This window comes from Parus major, chromosome 3 (genome assembly GCF_001522545.3).
Source record: "Parus major isolate Abel chromosome 3, Parus_major1.1, whole genome shotgun sequence".
Taxonomy (NCBI): domain Eukaryota; kingdom Metazoa; phylum Chordata; class Aves; order Passeriformes; family Paridae; genus Parus; species Parus major.
The window spans coordinates 72,464,977-72,484,767 of record NC_031770.1 but is presented as its reverse complement, the minus strand read 5'-3'; the positions used below and the strand labels follow the sequence as shown (position 1 = coordinate 72,484,767).

General features: G+C 35.7%; 1 protein-coding gene across 2 annotated transcripts in view; it reads right to left on the bottom strand.

The window, feature by feature from the left end:
* Nucleotides 1-19,791, bottom strand: part of ASCC3 (activating signal cointegrator 1 complex subunit 3) — a 252,815-nt gene that overhangs the window by 11,573 nt on the left and 221,451 nt on the right. For both annotated transcript variants that reach the window (XM_015621225.1, XM_033512858.1), the window contains one exon: nucleotides 10,102-10,326. In XM_015621225.1, the coding sequence (XP_015476711.1) occupies nucleotides 10,102-10,326 (225 nt within the window). The remainder of the gene's footprint in view (nucleotides 1-10,101; nucleotides 10,327-19,791) is intronic.

The window sequence follows — 19,791 nt, the reverse complement described above, 5'->3', positions numbered from 1 at the left end:
ACCCTGAAATTCTCTAATATTTCTAGTGATCCTAGAACCAGTACCTCACAACACAACCTTACTGGTTTCCATTTCTGTCTTTTCACTTGGCTTGCCAAAGTGATTTCCATGTAGGATTGTTTTCACCAAATAAAAAATAAAATTATGTTAGAAATCACGTTTGAAAGGAGTGGCTTTGTGGCCTGCAGATTTATATGTTGGTTCACATGACATTTGCTCACATAAGGAGGGAATTGTTCTCAGCATCAGACTGGAGTCAGTATTTGAAACTTACAAGGTGAGTTGCTCTTTACCTGATTTCACATTTTAAAGTATATTGAAGGCTATCCATACAGTACAGTCCATGTTTCTGAAGAATCTGTGTTGCTGAGACAGTCTGCTGTCTGCCTCCCGTTCTCCACTGCCTGATTCTTGTTTTTTTCTGCTATTCTGACAGCTTGAAACATCATGTTCCCCAGTGACGATACTGATGTGCACACGTGAAGAGTAAGAGCACAAATATCATGTATTTTCCATGAGCAACAAGAAAAATACAGTAAGTTGTATTTTTAGTCAGCATGAAGCAGTGGTATTTCATAGAATGCCTCTGAAGATGCACACATAACACTGTTGCATTTTTTCTTTCTTTCTTTTTTTTTTTTTTATCTATCCTTCTCCCCTCTTTAAACAGAGGTTTGAAAAGGGGAAAAGAAGAGTGAAGATGTAAGAGAAAGATAAATCTAAAACAAGCTATACTTTGAAATTAACTGGAGGATCCTTTCACATAGAAAATCTCCTAGAAATTGATAGAGGCCTACAGATAGATATCCCGTAGGGAGTAAGGAAAGCCTGTGTGTGTGAGACTCTGTGTTCCACATTGTTATAATGAATCCACATGGCAAATCCTCTTTTCCTCCTTATTTTCTGCTTCTTCACCCATAGAATTTATTCACAGCATCTCAATCTGGATGTGAAATCCAAGACAGTGACATTGTGAAAAAGTCAGAACAATGGTAAAGTTGGCTTGATTCATCTGCTGCCCTGGAAACCTCCACACATTTAGTTTTCCTCTAAATGTAAAACACAGAGATACTTGATACTTAAATGGTTACTGAAATTCCTATAAATACTCAAGGTAATAAATTGAGTCATTCAACTATCTCCAAATGTAAATATAAGCAATTAAACAAAGACTATAATATAAACCACAAAAATTAAAGTATTTAATATTTAACTTATCTGATGAATAATGTATTTAGTCTCTCTAGTTTATCTAGTTGCTACCTGTTTTGTTTGTTGCTATTTTTAAGTCAAAACCAGCATAATTTTATAGAAACTGGTGGCTTTATAAACTCTTATTTTGCAAAACAGTAAATAAATTCTAAATATCTTACAGCTGGTAAGATTGGAACAGATTAAGAGTTCTAAATAAATTATGCTAAGTTGGGAAATGGCACAAATTGGTTACCTGCCTTTGTAGCCTAAGAATTTAAAAAAACACAGGATAATTTTTATCACAAAGAAAAACTTAAAAGAAGAGGACAGTGAGTGCAAAAAGTGAAACAGGAAACAGAAAAAAAATACAACAAATTAAATAATAAAAAAAACAAAACAAAAACAAACAAAAAACAAACCAAAAAACCAAGCCAAAACCAAAACAATCCTCTAAGCCCACCACTTTTTAACCTGAAGTAGAATAAATGGGGTAAATAGATGGAGTCAAGGGAATTATTGGTTGTTATAACAGAAAATATGTTTACCATCCTCTTATTTGGGACTCCTTCTGTGCTTAGGAGAATAAAAGCAGATGCCTATACTGAAATGGGTTTATCATGAAAGATTCAAGCAATAGCTCTTAAGCCTTCCAAATGTCATATTTGGACAGTTACAAAGTAATAATAGCAATTAGTAAAATTTACATTTTGTCTGTCACTATCAAAAACAGATTAGCTTGTGCCACCATGCACAAAAATGCCAATGATCAACAACTCACTGATGCAGATGTTGTCAGGTATGGCAAAAACTTTCATGCTGATGGTATTTGGAATGGAGTGTCCAAATGTTTGAATCAAAATCTTGCTATTACTATCATCATTCCAGGAGTGCATTAAGATGAAACCCTCATCATCTATGATCAAGTTTTCATCTTATTTTCAGGAGCAGCATTGCTTATCCTTAGGTATGGAATGACTTAAACTGATCAAACTGTACCTTTCTCATGTAACATGAAGATGAAATTGAAGTCTGTCTCTTTCTAGTCAAGGTTATTACCAATTCTTGGAATTTAAATGATGGTTTATAATGCCCTAATTGAGGGGAATCAAAGATGGAGGCAGGATGTGGAAGATGTGAGTGTGTGGCACACTCACTGATAGCAAAACATTGTTCTTCTCTGGTGTTATTAAGCACTCTCTATACATGCTCAAAATAAACTGGGTTATTAAATTGTTCCATAATGAACACAACCCTCCACTCACCCCCGCTCATTTTGGAGATTTTTTTCAGGCTACCAAATTATCCTGATTGCTAAATTCTTTATTCTAGTATAAATTCTAATGAAATAAATTGCTGAATTCTTTATTCTTCTTTTTACAAAGTTTTTATAAACACTGTTTTTGGTATTACTTTCACATCCTTCATTTGAAAGTCAGATACTCTGGATCACTCTTGTACAACTGGTTAGGTGGCAGGGGACCAGACTAAAACTAGCAGAATTTCTGATCCATCCAAATGACTTAAATAGCTTTTTCCTTTAAGATAAGCTATTGAAGTGTTAAAATTGATACAGCTTGCATCTCATTAACAGAGACTGCATACTGCTTAGAATAATTTCTTCTCCTTTTTGAAGTCACCTGTCATATAACTCTGAATATAGCATTTTGACTTAAATCCTGTAAACATAAATGTTACTATTTTGTGGATAAATTATATTTAAGGGAAGTGCCAATGAAGCTATAATGTTAACTGCTCTGGACACAGAGGCAAGCTAAAGAAATGTAAGAGATGCCATTCCAGTTGAGAATTACACCTGTGACTACTCAGCTAGAAGTTGAGTGCCTACAGTGATGCCATTGGTGGCAATAACTTCATGGATGGCAGCTGAAACTTCAGGTTTACTCAGGATGAGTTACATGGCTCAATTTTATCTATTCTTAAAAGATTAATCTTATTTTCTGTATCAGTGCTTCACAGACTATGACACTTTTTTATTGCTTTTATTCATGAATTTGAAGTTTAGTCTAGGATTAAATTTCAGTTATATGTAGGAGTTTAAATCCATAGATCCATTAAAATCATTAGAATTGTGCCTAATTACAGCTGTTTAACACTATAGAATTTGTGTGGCAAATATAGATAATAGACAAAAGGGTATGCATTTTACCTATTTTCCTAAAAACTGTGAATTGAGAATAATGATAGTGTCTTTGTGCTTCAATTGCAGGAAGCCTTCCAACACATAAGACTATATTATGATCCACGTGTGACTTGATAGTTTGCTAATACAAGTAAAATATTTTTTCAGATGTTAAAGCTTGTTAAAGTTTCATGTCTTTATATAAATCATGACTATGATGTTTCAATTACATAGAATGGAAACTGACTTGAAAAGTTGGAATTTATTTGAATAAGCATTACAGACAGTTTAAAGTCACAACCTTTGGTATGTTCTATATCAGTAAAACAGGTATCTACAGAACCTTTGAAGTTCAGAGGTCTAGTCCAAAACTACTCTTTAAAAATGTTTTAATCTGGGGAGGGAGAGGAGTTCTTTCGGATCAATTAAATCACCCTTGCACAGCTGCGTAGTTTCAGCCTTACAGAACACCCCCCACTTGTACTTCATCAGAGATATAGTGAATACGTTGTAATTAATCCTATTCAGGAGGCACTCCTTTTATACTGCCCTCTGTATCCTACTTCACTTTTTTTACAAGCATATTCAGTCCCCTCTTCCATATGCTCTGCTACCCCCTATGAGAGATTAATTCTTCATTCTCCCATCATCATAAAGGTCTCACTGATGTATGCAAATTACAACCTTCCTAGCTGCTTCATAAGATTCCTATCCCTGTATTCATCCTTTAGCCTCCATAGTAATATTATTAGTATTTTCAGAACCAGGGAAAGGACCATAATGGAATAAACCATTTACTGTCTACATTTAGTGGAGTGCAACCCTTGGATTCTTACTGATTTCTTTTAATAGCATTACAGAAATAAAAGCATCTACGGAGTGTGATACCAGCAACGTAAACTTGGTGGGGCATAACCCAGCATTCTGAACTCATTGAGTCCTGATAGCCAATTTATTTTCAAATTACTAATTAATAAATTGTTATTTTCTACTATACCAGTGAACTGTGAAAAGAACAAAATGTTTTTGATAAGAATCTCTTTGCTATAAATCCCAATTTCCTGACATCAGCAATGTCCTAAAGCTAGGGTTTGTTTCAAATATTACAGAAGTCTACCAAAACCATGAAAGATACACAGCATCTCTCTCATAATAAATCTGTCCTCTTTACAATTTAGAGTCAGTTTCAAATTAGGAATGTAATATTTTGACAATCAAAAATTTTTGAGTGAATGCACAAGAATCCTTTTCAACAGCAACAGTTATTCCCAGTAACTTTCTCCTGAACTTTTAGCCCCTTAAGGTTAGCATTCAGGAAGCTCAGCTGCTGTCTAACAAACTTAATTAATCAAAAAGTCATTTCCGAGCTGTAACTATGAGTAAAAGTGCTTCAAGTGTGCTAGCAAGCCTACAAGTTAATCAAAATGCTAATGCAGTACAAATTAAAGTTGTGATTAACATTTCACAGTAGCTGCTTAAGTGAATTGATCACACAAATGGGTTAAGCATTACTCATTTCCTTCAGCCCCAACTGGGAAAAGGTTTGTCATGGGTGGGGGAGGGATTATGCACAAGCGGCACCAAATCATCATTAAACTGTCACCAAGATGCTTCCATACACCAGATCATCCACAGCAAGCAAAACTCCAACACCACAAAGGTATCCCTCCCTTCTCCCACACACATACCTACACAACACAAGCAGGAAGCATTTCCAGCCCAATGTGTCCAGGTACTTTCCCTACAAAGTGACCTATTGATGTTTAGTAAGTGAGCACTGCCACACAGTATAAGAACTACAAGATTTTTTGATGATTCTATTATTTCCAGACTCCTAATGTGGAATAATAGCCATACAGCCATGAAAGCAGCCAGTATTTAAGTAAAATTGCAAACATTGTGCTATCACTGGAATATTACTGCATACACAAAGAATACATGTAGCAGCTCAAGAGATGTGGCCTCTGCTCTTGACTTGTTTCTGAGTAATCCTCTGCATTCTCAAGTTAATTTGATTCTCTTCCCTTCGTTCAGTAAAGCTACCCATTTATTTATAGTTTCCATTGCAACCATTACACAAAAGCTCTTTCCCTGTACACTTGTGGACAAATCTTACTTACACAACTGTAAAATAGGCCTTTCCTGTAACTCCCACAACCTGCCAGCAAGCAGTTGGCACACCTGCACTACCAACAAGCAATACATGAGCTCAAACCACTCTTAAAACCTTTAAAAACTTCTCCACTTCCTCATTAGCAGAAAAATGAAAGATCTAAGGGACATGGCTCTCCAAATCAACAGTTTTAGTGGCTGTAATGAACTGAGGAGGTTTGGGCAGGATGAGAAGTGCAGAGATGAAAGACATTCTCTTTCTTTGAGTCCCAAAATGGCTACATGGGCTCCTTTCCCTTTCCATGGCCAGAAATACTCTTGTGTACTACTGCTCCTTCTGAGGAGCCACCACCAGCACAGTCTGTATATACAGTAAGTATGTACTGTACATACAGCAAGTATTTAGTACATAAGCCAGCTCTTAGCTGAATTGGGCAGCATATTTGTGCAATATTTGACCACTCTCACAAAGATGATTCTCATAAGAGCTATAGCAAAAGTTGCAGTTTAAATGACCAGACATGACTTTAACTGTTTTAGAATGGCTAAAGCAGTATTATAAACATCACCATCTAGCTAAGGAAACATTCAGTGCTTAACTCAAAGAGTATTTTTCTTTCTGTCAAAATTAGATTCTCCAAAGGAGCAACATGATGGGGAAAGACAGAGCACCAGTGATAGCACTACAAGGTCCTTGTTGCAGGGATAGGCACGTTTCTCATGCAGAGTAGTCCTTCTTCTGCAGTTTGGAATCTGTTTTCATGTCCATCCTCTCTCAATGCCCAGCTACCCTACTGAGATGTGTTTAACACATCCATAGGTAAACACTTCGCAAAGGTTAGGGCTGAGCTCCATGGCAGTTCTACTCCTGGCAATTTTAAAATATTTTATCAACGATTATACTACAAGTGGAGGCTTGTGGCCAATTCCAATGCAAAGCCAGCAACTGTTACATTATTTCTGAGAAGAGACTGCCCTGCTGAATCTGAGAGTGATGGTATTACTGCCTCAATTATCCATTTCAATTAATGCAAATATAGGCAATAGTCTTAGAACAGCAGAATAAGAACTGATCGCTGAATACACAGTCACAAAATATAAGGCTTGACAAAGGAAGCAAAAAAAGGAGATTAGATTTAGTTTCACATATTCTTAAATAAGATAGGAAAAAAAGGTGGAGTATTGTCTTTACAATAATAATTCTATTTTATAAAAATGTTAGAAAACCAATTTGATTAGAATTTTTATTATTTAATGTTCATTCTCCTGAAAGAAATGTAGACATGTTTGATTTTGAGAAGCTACTGGAGTGTTCAGCACCATCTTAATGACACCTCAGCTTTTCTCAGTAAAAATAACAGAGAGTGCTAGGCTTAAAGAGAATGTATTGTCCACCTTATTTGTACTAGAGGTATCTGAGGCAAATAAAAATTGAATGAGTTGGCCAAGGCCACACAGGAAGTTGTGGCAGTTTTTTTGAGCCATGGGAACCTTCTGTGCTTTATCTATGAGAGCCTGCCACTGATAACAAACTAGATTTTAACTTGAGGTTTTCAGTGTAGAGCAGGGGCTTTCCTTCAGCCTAGTCAATACCTCAGTGGCCATTCATTACAGAGATGGGAGTGGGAGCAGGTAGGCATCCACATTTCAAAAGGTTATATACAGCTATTCCCCATATTTCTGCAGTAAAAGGAAAAGATTCTGCTTTTCCTCCTGGCTATATAAATACTAAATTTTATCTTGCTATTATGAATTCCACCTACATCTAACAAATGCTAACCACAGGAAAACTGTAACAGAATATATTTCTTCCTTTTTTTTTTTATGCTAAAATTTACATTCCCGTATTAAGTCAGCACCATAACTACTCAAATTCTGTTAAATGCTATTGATTTAAATATTTAATCATAAGTATAAACAAGAGAATTCTATCGTAGAGCTAAAACTTTTAAGACATCCACAGAAAAATTGAGTTGTTGGATAATTTTTTTATTAAAGGATAGTGGAATCTTACCTGGAAAAAAGCTACATTTACCTATGTAATGCTGTTAATATGCTGGACCAGTAATAATACTCAGCCTGAAGTCACTAGCAATGAAAAAGCCCAGAAGGCATTGGAGGAATGGAAGGAAGAATGAAACAAGTAGGATAGGAAAGGAGGCATGAGATGGAAGGCTGATTCAGGTGAAAGACTCCACAGAAGATTGGAGAAGTTTAATAGTCTGTGATGAAAAGAGACTTGCTTACATATCATGGCTAGAGATGGCAAATCTGCACTGCAGGGGAGCTGGGATAAAGGCCTGCTGTATAACCACCTATAAAAGTTCTTTGAAAGATCTTTCTTTCTTGTAACAGAAAAGCAATGCTGATATGAAAAGTCTGCTATTCATGTACCCACCAGCAAAAATAACAGTTATGTTCAGGTCACAGTTTGAAGGTTAGCTATACAACCTCAACACTAAAATTATTTTAAGTAAATAAACAAAAATTCAACATAACTCAAAAACCAATTCCTGCCTCATTGCTGTATTTAATGTTTGATGATGCTCGAGTGTGTGTTCACACACACAGAGAACAACACCCACTGAATCTGTTCATCAATGGATCCTTCCATGCTTCAGTTCCTTTTCTCATAACTAACATCTTTTTTTTCTACCTCTGCTGACCCAGAGTTCATCAGCAGGTCAGTGCTAAGGAAAAAGGTAACAACCACTATTGAAAGTGTAACCCTGTCTATTGCTTAGATTCTGGGAACTTTAACCTCCCTTTGGAAAGCGTGACTAATAAGATGGAACCAATAATCTCCTGAGAGATGTAAACCATGTGCCAACTTTAAAATACAAAAGTGCTTGCATGTTTTTTCTTTTTTTTCCTTTTTTTTTTTCCTTTTATTAAGAAGTTTTTCTTTTTATAAAAGATTACTGTATATATAACATTATGTAGTAGTTAACTGAAGGTTGGAGTGCCAAGGTAGAGTATGCAATGGCATTTTTCTGAACTCTGCTTCAGTTTAAAGGAACTGTTGAATATTTTGGAATTATTTTTATTTCTAAGTGATTATTGTTTCTGAAATACATATGATGCAGTAGCAGGATTAAGAAAACACATTTCTTAGCAAAACAGAACAAAATAATTACTGAAAATAGTATTTAATTTAAATTTTCCCCAAATAAGTAATTAACTTCATAATGATTACTCTACACACATCAAAATGAACTTTAGGTATGTGATTTCTTTGAAGCAAAGGTGAATGTTCTCACCTGGGCAAGTGATGCTTTTTCCTGTTAATAACTGAATATATAGAATAGCTGTTTCTGCATTTTCAGCACCATGATTTTATTGATTTGAAATATTTGAAACAGACTAACATCCAAGCACTGCTGGTTGCCAAGATTAGGACTGTGTAGCAGTAAAATCTGTGGTGTTATTTGCTTCTTACATTACCTATTTTCAGTTTTGCTTCAGTTTTGATATTAGTATTTTAAGCTTCTTTTTATTAGTGTAAGGTTGAACCTTATCCAAACTGATGGACTGAATTGCACAGAGTATTTTCCTCTGTCTAGAGCACTGATTAATAGTTTCTCATAGAACAGGCTTGACACAATGATGTTTGCAGTTACCATATTGCCAACAGGCTTCAAACAAGAGCAAAGCTTCTGTCTGAAAGTTGACAAACAGATCACTGAGGACATTAACATTTGAGCAAACAAAAACTGTAGGAAGAAAGAAATAGTGGCTCTATTTTACAGATATTGAACTCAGAAACATAAAGAGAGTAGTTTGTTAAAGGCTGCCTGATCTTCAAGAACTTGTGAATGAGTCCTTGTGCAGTTCTGCTAAAGAGAAGAATTCTTCCCAGGAGACTCACAGGGTTGGCTGTCTCCTGTGACAGCTAGAGCTCGCCTGTCCTGCTGTGACTGTAACTGAGCTTTTCAGATATGGCAGCACTCTATCCCAAACTCCAATTGCTACTTTAAAATTCTTTTGAGGTGGCAGCTGTGCATGTGATTGCTTGTTACCAGTACTCTCCATGATCAGTTTAGTTTCTGTGGGCTGCAACTGCTGTGCAACTGTAAAAATTCAAAAGTCTCCAGGGTGAGTTTTAAATCTGCATTTAAAAACATGCTCTTTGACTCTGTGATAATTGGGACATAGAAGAGGTATCTTTACATTAGCTAGAGAAGCTTAGGGAAAACCCCTTTATGTCACCCCAAGTCATATTTCAAAACACGTTACATTTGTGCTTGGGAGGTGACTATAATGCTTTTGGGTGCTAGAAAAGTAGAAGTACCCACGGGAGACAGATTCTTAGATATCAGCATAACAATCTGCAGGGACCATCGCCATGCCAGAATGGCTCTCATACAACATTCCACAATACAGAGATAGGAAGCTGTTGCAAGGAAAGCAGAGGTCATTATAAGGCACTAGATGCCTCTAGTCAGAGCACTAGTCTTTTACTCTGAGCTTGTTTATGTTCTGTAAAGCGGGAACCATTACGGGCATCCAGTTCCTCCATAAATAAGGCATTACAATATCATGTAGTACCAGCTCTCTGCAAGATTACAAGAAATCTTCAGATTCTTCTATATTTAAAACATGACAACACTCTAAACAGTAAACCAACAAGAGTTATATACTGCAAAACGTCATACCTGGCATATTCTGATTGCTTGGTCCAGCACCGTCTTTGTATCAGTTGCATAATCTGGACAAGGCAGCATGGCATGACTGAAGTGGGCTTGCAGCAAGAGGTGTGTTTTTGTGTGTGAACTGTCAAATGAATGGGGATTGACTTCAATTGGAAGGTGTTTGGCCAGTTCACTGTTCATCTGATCTTCATTGTGTCTCACAGGCAGATCTGTGTACTCATCAGCATTCTTAAAAAAAAAGAAAAAGCTAATCATTGTAATTAACTTCAGAGTAACTACTATTGCTTACTGAGGCATTAAAAGTATATGCATTTAATTTACTACAGTTAGATTTCAACACAAAAATAGCATTTAAATGTTTAGAACATGTACTTATTTATCAAAATCACTCACAGGAAAACAATAACTAATACAATATTCTCAAATATTGACACATTTATAGATCCTAAACTTTTTTAATTCTACATATCTGGTACTAACATTAGAGAAGAGGAAAATAAATGCAATGACATAAATATATTCTTTGGATGGATTCAATAGTAGAAGATGACCCACAGGTATCCTACCTATTGGCTCACAAAAACATTGTAAGTTTAGCTATAAAGAAGTCAAAACCTCATATTTTCAGTTTTCAGGTTTCAAGTTTTTCTCTTGGCACTCAAAACCCAGTAGCTTTGAAATGGCTCTGATATGGTTATTTTCAAATATTTTTTCAATATTTTGAGCAGTCAGTGTCTAAGCAACTGATGATGAGTGATCAAAACAAAGCACACAATTTTAAGTAGGTGGTGAAAACATTCTCTCCGTTCCAGAGTGGTACTAGTGCTATTCATGCCAAAATGAAAGCTGTGTAAGAATTTTCTCACTGTTGCAAAAAGGAGCTGCCCACCAACATGTAATCTAAATGTAGTTATAAGTAGCAACATGACAGGGGCTGAGAGGAGCAAGTACAACTGTTTTGATATCCTAGGCAGAGATGTCAATTCTCTTGGGAAATCCACTGTCTTTGAAAAAAGGTTCAACAGAAACATCCTAAGAACTATAATTTAGGCTAAAGAGTCAGTTTCGTGACTTAATTGGCAATTTTTCCCTCCACAAAATCCTCCTGTGCAGTGCATGTACATGTGTACGTATCATTTGGAGTGAGAACAATCTTTCTAAATTACAAAACTTGCAAGTAAGGTAAGAGTTTTATAATATGTGATATCTTTTCCATCTGTAATTTAAGACAGTGTATTTCTTTTGTCATAAAATAAGAAGTCATTTGGGGAGCCTGAAGGGCAATGTCTTCGAAACTACAGGCTTAGCAGAGACCATTAAATTAAAGTGTTCAGGGTTTTATATTCCTCTTAAACTATAGATTCAACATTTTGCATTTTAGTCTTCAATTTCATCAGACTTCCTGCAAATCCATATTAATGAAATATTCACAACAGTAACCAGTGAAGAGTGAGGTAAAGAAAAATGGCAATTTTAGAACACCTAATTGAACTACCTAATTGACTTACAAAGAACCATATCCTCTCATTAATATCCTAAGACACAGAACCTTTTCTGACAGTTCCTAAAAGCAGTTGGAAAGTTGGTTTTCACCTCCTTGAAAACTGACAGCACAAAACTTTCTATTTTCTTTAATGGTGCAAGGAAACTATATCTAAACTGTTATACCAATGTAAAAGGAATGGTAACCATTAGACAATTTAAGGTTTGGAAAGAAAATCAGAATGTCATTAATTTATTTCATATCTCAACTGCAGATTAGAAGTGAAGACTGAATAAAGACAACTGCTGCTTAATCCTGGATGTCTCTGCTAGATCTCTTGTGAAAACTGTGGTCATTTATTCTCTGAACCTAAGGTCACAATCTTTTTAAGCCCTATAGAAGGCTGCATGTTTGCTTCACTCTTTTTATTTAACTGGCTTCTCCTTCAAAGATATTTTAAAGAATATTTACCAAGGAGATTTTTTACTTAGTTTTGCTTTGCAGTTTAAAGTAGCAGAAAGAAGGAGGATCAGCTAAGTCAGTCCAGACTGACTGGTATGCCTGAAAATGCATTTTCACTAATTCTTCCCCAGCACATGTTTTATTTACATCCAAAACACTCCTCTTATTTTAAACAACTTGCCTACTTAATTTCCTGTTTGTGATCATTGACTGTAAGTAAGTGAGGTTCATTTTCTTATCTGCATCATGTAGGTAATTAAAGGAAATTGAGAATGGGTAGTGAAGCTTTTATACAACTGAGAATGAAGCTGAATGGAGGGCACTGAGGTCAGCAGAGTCCATTATATTTTTATGTGAGAGGCCGGTATGTCTGCCCTGTCCTTGTTTGCTTAGTGTAGGCTGGACAGACTACTAACTGCAAATCTGTTTCTCTGATTTGCCCAGCTGTCCTTGAATAAAGACATCTTCCATTGCAAAACGTTAAATGACAGTGATTGACAACTTTGTGATGAACTCTGCTTGTAACCCCCTGCTACTGTTTTCAGGTTGCATAAGAAAAGACAGAATAAAGAAACATCCTTTGTAATCACCTCAAATGGGCCCTGCTGTTCACTCAATATTTTTTCATTTTATTTTCCTTTTCATTGCAAATCTCAATCTGTTCTGTAAAGGCTGTAGCTTCAACTATTCCACACAATATATAATATATATTGTTTTAGTACCTCATATCTGAACACCGTTCTTACTTCCATGGGTGAGAAAACAGATCAAACTACATATCAATAATTAATCTTCCTTCTAAAGTCAAGAAACTTAATACAAGCTTCATAGTTAAACCACAAAGCACTGCTGTGCATTTTTCACTTTCCCTTTTTCTCTTCTTAAATAAGAGCTGTTGCATCCCATGTACAAATAATAGGTTTACAAGCACCTACACAGTTAAGCATAACTTGGTGTATACCAGGAAATAACCAGGAATTTTAGCTCCAGGTTCTGTAACTGTGCATTTGGTAGTCATGTCACATCTCCTTCTCCTACATTTCTGTGATGGACTTTTCCAATAATGTCTCCTTTTGGGCATTAGAGACTGCTGCATCATTTCAAGGGTGTAGGAGTCATCTCCAGACTTATATTTCAACCTGTATGTGATACAGGGTGGTCATATAGGAGACAGTAACTTGCATTGCTGGTGAGAAATGTCCCACACAGACCTGCATAAACTCAACAGTTACATTTTACAAGGCCAAAGGGCTATCCTGGTAATTGAATTCTGTTTCCTGACTAACAGCAGCCACAGAATCATCTTTAAATCTTGTCTACAACATCATGCTCCAAATATGCAGCTTACCATCACCCTTTATTTGAACTGTTAGAATAGTCCTAAAAGGAAACAACTCATACTATTTTAAAATATCTTTTGCAGTTTTGTGGTTCTATCAGGCATTTGAGCAGTCAGACCAAACTAAAACTTAAATAAGGTATCCAACATGGTGAGTACTGTGCTCTGCAGAGTATATAGGGTTAAAATCCCCAGATTTTCTTTCTACCCACAGAAAGTGTAAGTCTGGCTGAAATTACTGATTTATAGTGAGAGCTGAGTTATAAACTTTTAGATCTCCTAAAATACTTTGCATCTTGAGTAAATACATCTTGCCACTTTTCTCTACAAGAGAGAAGAGCATATTGTGGACCACAGACAGAAAAGGAATCAAGGTGAGCTACTGAAGCAAACTTGAATATTTTAAGTTCAGTTCAGTCATGGGAACAGTAAAACTTATAAAGTTAATGAGTTGTAGACTTTAAAGAGCAGTTGATTAATTTGTAACAGTGAGGGTCTAAACCAAACCAAAAATAGTTTCTCACATTCCAGAGTTGAACCAGTAGTCTTTTCTTTAGCAATGTTTTTGAAACTGCCTTAGAATTGACTGTCTGTATGTTCCTTTCCTTTATATAGATACTGTGAACCCAATCACACCGTATTTTCAACTTTAATAAACTTGCAACATATTTTGCTCTCTTTCAAATTTCTGATGTTGAAAGAAACAAGGGAAAAACATTCTTAGAACATTTTACTATTAAAATAAATCAGTTTTTAAACTAAAGTATAAAAAATGCAGCAGACTAGTACTAAAATTAAATATTAGCATAGAAAAGGAGAAAAGACGAGGATCATTTTTAACTAGTACAGTAATTCCATTGTCTTTACCTGAAACTTGATTTAAATTACATAAACTTCTCTAATAGTCAAAGTACATGCTGAAGGATTGCAAAAATCATACTTTGTGAATAGAATGAATAAGATGCAATAAATAAATACATGAGGTTTTTTTACAGCTGTTTTGCAATTAACACTAATAATGCATTATGAATTTTAGTTCCTTGCTACCAGAAGTACAACAGTATGCCAATATCCAACTTATTTTCCCAAGTAAAATACCATATTTTCATCACTGGAAAACTGGATAAGCGAATATAATCTCAACAGTAATATTATTGTATAATTTGCTTTTGTCTTTTGTTCCATTGTACAAAGTGATACAGAGTACTCCAGTGCAGCATCCAGACCTGCCACATTGTGCCACACTATATAGGAAGCAGCTGGAATACAAAATTTGAAGCAACCTGTACTTGTCCTCATTTAGGTGATACCTACTTACCCCTAATATAGAACAGAGAAAAGAAGCATGGTCAAAATATAGAAATAACAAGGACTGATAGTTTGTGAGTAACTAGGTAACATCTGCCTTATAACAGATTCACAAATTCTGAATTTTTCTTTGAGGATATTTGAGCTTCTGTACTTAAAACCATTTGGAATTATTTCCAATTTTATTTTTATATATATATATCTCCAGTCGTGTGCTGACAGAAATCTAATTTGATTCTATTACCTGTATCATAAGGAAAATCAAAAAAATTAGTTAACTAAAGCTCCCAAGCTAATCTTCCTTTGACAATGATTTTCCCAAGAGAAAAAGACCATATTATGTGACAAAGCAATGGCACAAGTGTATACTATAAACATTATTCGAATTAACTAACTTATCTATAGCATATTTTATTGTCACATTTTCAAGTGTGAGTTTGATTTATATGAAAAGACATTACATTTACATTGATGAATCCTTACAGGCAGCTAGAAGATAATCAAGCTTACATTTATATTCAGAAAACTAATTAAGGTGAGGAAATATGCGCTTTAAAAAAGAGGGAAAAAAACTAAAATAACCAAAACCAAACCTAACTTAGAAGTGTTTTTTCAGCTTATACCAAAAGGTAATGTAGATTGAGAAACAGAATTGGAGAAGTACTTACTACAACTACTGCTCTGAATATTTTATCTTTGTTAGTGATTCCATTATAAACCCGTATTTTAAGGAATTTATGGTAGCCTCTAAGTGTATGCATTTTGGTCTCAGTTTTATGAGACATAATTTAAACTTCCAAATGCTTGGGTGTTTTTTTTTACTCTTAGATATAAAAGGTCTATGACAATATTCCAATAAAAAGACACTTACAAACATATGTTACTAGTTATAAGTTTTAAGAACAAACATGGCATGTGTTTTCAAAATTCATATTATAGACTAAAAGGGAAAAAAAAAAACATTTCTGCCAGTTCACTCTGCTTTACCCATGTAAAAATAAACTTTTAAGACAAACTTTGCAGAAGAAATGCTCCAGATTTTCAGGGCAGGCTTCAGGCTCTGCTAAACCACAGAGCAGGCTGAGGCTTTGTAGAGAACTTAAAAAATGGCTAACATGGTTCAAAAGAAGACAACAACACTTTTCAGGGAAGATTAACATCAACATTAATGAAGATACTGTCATTAATCACAGACACCATGTCTACAAATAAACTCCTTGTCTTTACACACTGTACAAAATCTCCCCATCAACTGCACATGCATGTGGCAGTGCCATCAAATTGCATCCAGCATCACTAGAGCCAACTCTGCAGTGCAGCTCCTTCCCGAGGGGAAGGAGCTGCACTTCCCATACCTTCCTTCCCAGGGCTGGTGGCTGTCAGGGAGGAAAGGCAGAGAGCAGAGCCCTGTGCCAGCCCAGAGCCACAGAGCACGGAGGAGTCAGAGGCACAGCCTCCAGGCAGCAGCCATCCCTGGCTGTGGGAAAGGGGGTCCCCTCTTGGGCACTGGGGACCCTCACTGGACACTTTCTCTGCCCTTACCCTCCACTCCAGCATAGGTTATAGGAAAATGCTCCAGTCACTTTTTAACACCCCATCAGAACACTTCACCGTCCAGAAAAGGAGGGAAACAGACGCATATGATGGAGACCATTGTCCAAGGAAAAGAACTTGTTCAGTATCTTCTAAAACAAATAGAAACTTTTAAAATCTTTTATCTAATTAGTGTTTAATGCACTTTTAGAGATAATGACATATATTAAAAGAAAAAAAAAAAAAAAAGGTATGAATTCTAAGTGTAACATTAACCCAATTAACTGGGTGAGAGCAAAACAGTGAAGCTGGGCTGCCCTGGGCTCTGTCTCTAGATTTAAGACTCAGCATAGCAGACAATGGAAATTTCCAGTTGGCCATGATAAGTTGAAGAGAGAAAGTTGTAAAATCCATCAAGATGCAATTATGCAAATCTATTATGTTTTAAACATTAATTTGTAACTATCATTCAGGATTTAAAATGGGCCCATTTCTGTCATGGGACCCACAAAAATAGTTTGTAAGAACATACCAGTTAAAAGTTCTTACAGTTCTTAGTTCTCATGTTAGTGATCAGAGTAATTAATTATTAATATATGATTATGTTAATATGCAATATATTAATTGTATTCTCATACTTTAAGTGGAAAAGTGCTTGATTTTTGCTTTTAAATAGCTGCATATGATCAACTCCACAAATTTTACAATTACAGACATCATAAAAAGCACAACCTAGGGCAATGAAACAGTTGAGTGATCACTTAAAAACACCCTAAAGGGCTTAGATTTCACAAGTCCACCTCTTACTTAAAACATCCAAACTACAAACTACTGATGACATTCCTGATGACCAGGGGTCAGGAGTCTGAAGGACCTTTGCCACTGCTCACAGAGCAATAGGAGGTCAGCAATATTAGCTACCAGTAGCAGAGTGACCTGGCAGATCTGGGAACTTCTAAACTACAAAGTTAAATTACAGACCTCTGCCTCAGCATGGAGTTATAAAAGAACATGCAAGTATGCTAGCATACAGGAGGAGGAGGATTATTGTAAAGAAACAATGATTTGACATGGGAAAGAAATTCCTAGGACTTCTATCGTAACTTTAAAGTTGATTTTCCTTTTTTTTCCTCTAGTTTCCTAAGCAAATTAGAGAAGCTGAGTTTCAGTGTAGGGGAAGATACAGTAATAGATAATATCTATTCTAAAATCACTGTAATTGTCTTACTAAATGTTAAAAAATTTACTTATAGAACCATTCTATTTCAGGAAATTTTCCTATTTAAGCTACATACTTTACTAAAACATTACAACAAGGAATGAATTCATGATTTTAAGTCCTACCTCTCACATTCCATATTTCATAAAGGTTATGATTACAGTCATATTTCCCTGCTACTTTTTCTGGGCAGTCCTAATAAAACCAGTTCTAAAAATACATTTTCTCTGAATGTAGAGGTACTTTCATAGTATTAAGCCTGTACAACTTTCATAGATGTGGCTTTAGTTTGCTCTTAGGTTTTTAAGTTAAATTATTGCTTATAAGTATTCCTGTAATACTTGCACAGTTTACGAAAACATAAATGCAAAAGAAAACTAAATTAAGACAAAAATAACAGCAAACATCTGGTACTGAATGCATATTATTCACCTAGAATAAGATGCTTTGACCACAGCAAATAAATATAAATGGAATAGTACAAATTCAATTTATAAAGTGAATTTTCATAACGTGAGAGAATTACTACATTTCATTGCTATAAACAGTATATTAGAGTTTTTGCTTCTCCAAAATGCCTGACTTTTCTGATTACTTCTCATGAGAATGCTTCAAACCTGCACATTTTGAATGTCTTATCATCGCTCCTTTTCTTTAATCTTAAAACCTAGATGGGGCAGTGACCCACAACTTACTTTCCCTGTAATCTCAAGTCATATTATAGGAAAGATTTAAAATTGACTGGTTTTGGCTGTACTGAAACGAATTGCATTGCACTATTACAGAAAAGCTTTTCAGTGCATGAACTCAGTAATCTGCTAACTTGAAACAGGGAAAATGTCTCTGAGTATACATTCAAAAGTCTCATTGTCATGAGAACTCTACTTCAGTTCCATTTGGACGTCTGTCGGCATTTTGAAATTGAGCTTGGCTGAATCAGCTGGCCCAACTACTGACTGAGATGATGATAGCAATAAAAACTGGAATAACAAATCCTGGCACAAGCTTTCCCTGGGAAAGCGATCAGTCATTTTCCATCTTTGGCTTTGATCCTCCACTGGGATCTTTCAGTGCAGAGCCCAGACCCAGGGAAGAAGTTAACAGATCTCTGCATTAAGTTAATGCCACTCTGCACAGAGACAGGAGTAAGCGCTACTAATTCTTTATGTGAAACGGGGCCCCTATGTACTGTATATGTTAATGGCAAGCTGTAAAAGCTCTGTGTGCTGAAAACCAAATTTCAAATCTGCTGACCTGTGGCAGGTCCCCTAGTGGGGAGCCACAAATGCACACTGCTGCATTTTTGTACTGGATTAAATTCCGGATCTAGACTACTATGTGACCAGAGACAAAAGGGAATAAAAAGTTCACAGGCGTGAATACCTGTCATCATGTGGTGAAATGAGTAGCAGCCTGTGTTCAAGAGAGGCTCAAGCCCAGAATAACACAAGAACAATACAAACTGGCAGAAATATATGGGAAACTTGGAAGGTGCCTACATACATGCACAATGTCTTTTCAGCAAGCCAATGCTACTGGTCTCACTCTGAGCACTTTTAAATGAATATAGTTTAATAAAATAATAAAAAAACACAACTCTAAGAGGAAATGACAGCTGTTGCAAGTAAATTTCAATAAGGGTAGTTCCCTGCTGATAAAAACTGGCGCATCTCCATTCATTTCAGTGTAACTATGTGGATTAACGTTGCCTGAAAATCTAACCCAATGTTTTGAACAACTTAAGAGCTACAAGGAAATACACAGATGGAAGACACTGGTAATTACAAGGGTGAGAAAGAAGGGTAATTACTAAGAAAACAAAAAAAGTAAAGGAAAAATATGTGAAGTCAATACAAATAGACAACTTGTGAGTGTTTTGAGATGCTTGATTTGAGTTCCAGCAACTTTTCTGTTAAAAATGACAACAGGTTTGATACCAAGAATAACATGGGAAAAAATGCCCTTGTACCACAGTGGACCTTAACAGGACATGCCACTACCAAAATAGGATGTACCATATATTAATAAGGCAAATCTAACCCTTTTTTGATGGCAAGTGGTAATTTTTCTTGGTGATTGTCACTGCACACAAATTTATGAGAAGACTGTAAACTCAGCTTTCCTACAAAGACACGTACCATGTCTTGCCTACACGTAAATAAAGACATTAATCTAAAATACACTGTAAGATCTGTATCTAAAAAAAAATGGAATGATAACTGATAATTAAGAGAGATTAAAGATATTTTGCCTCTGGCATAAAGTTTTAAGAACTTCTTTTAAAAGACAAAGAAAACAGAGATTTTCAGGACCAGATGTCTAGGAAGATCCCATTTGGATTTGAGCTAC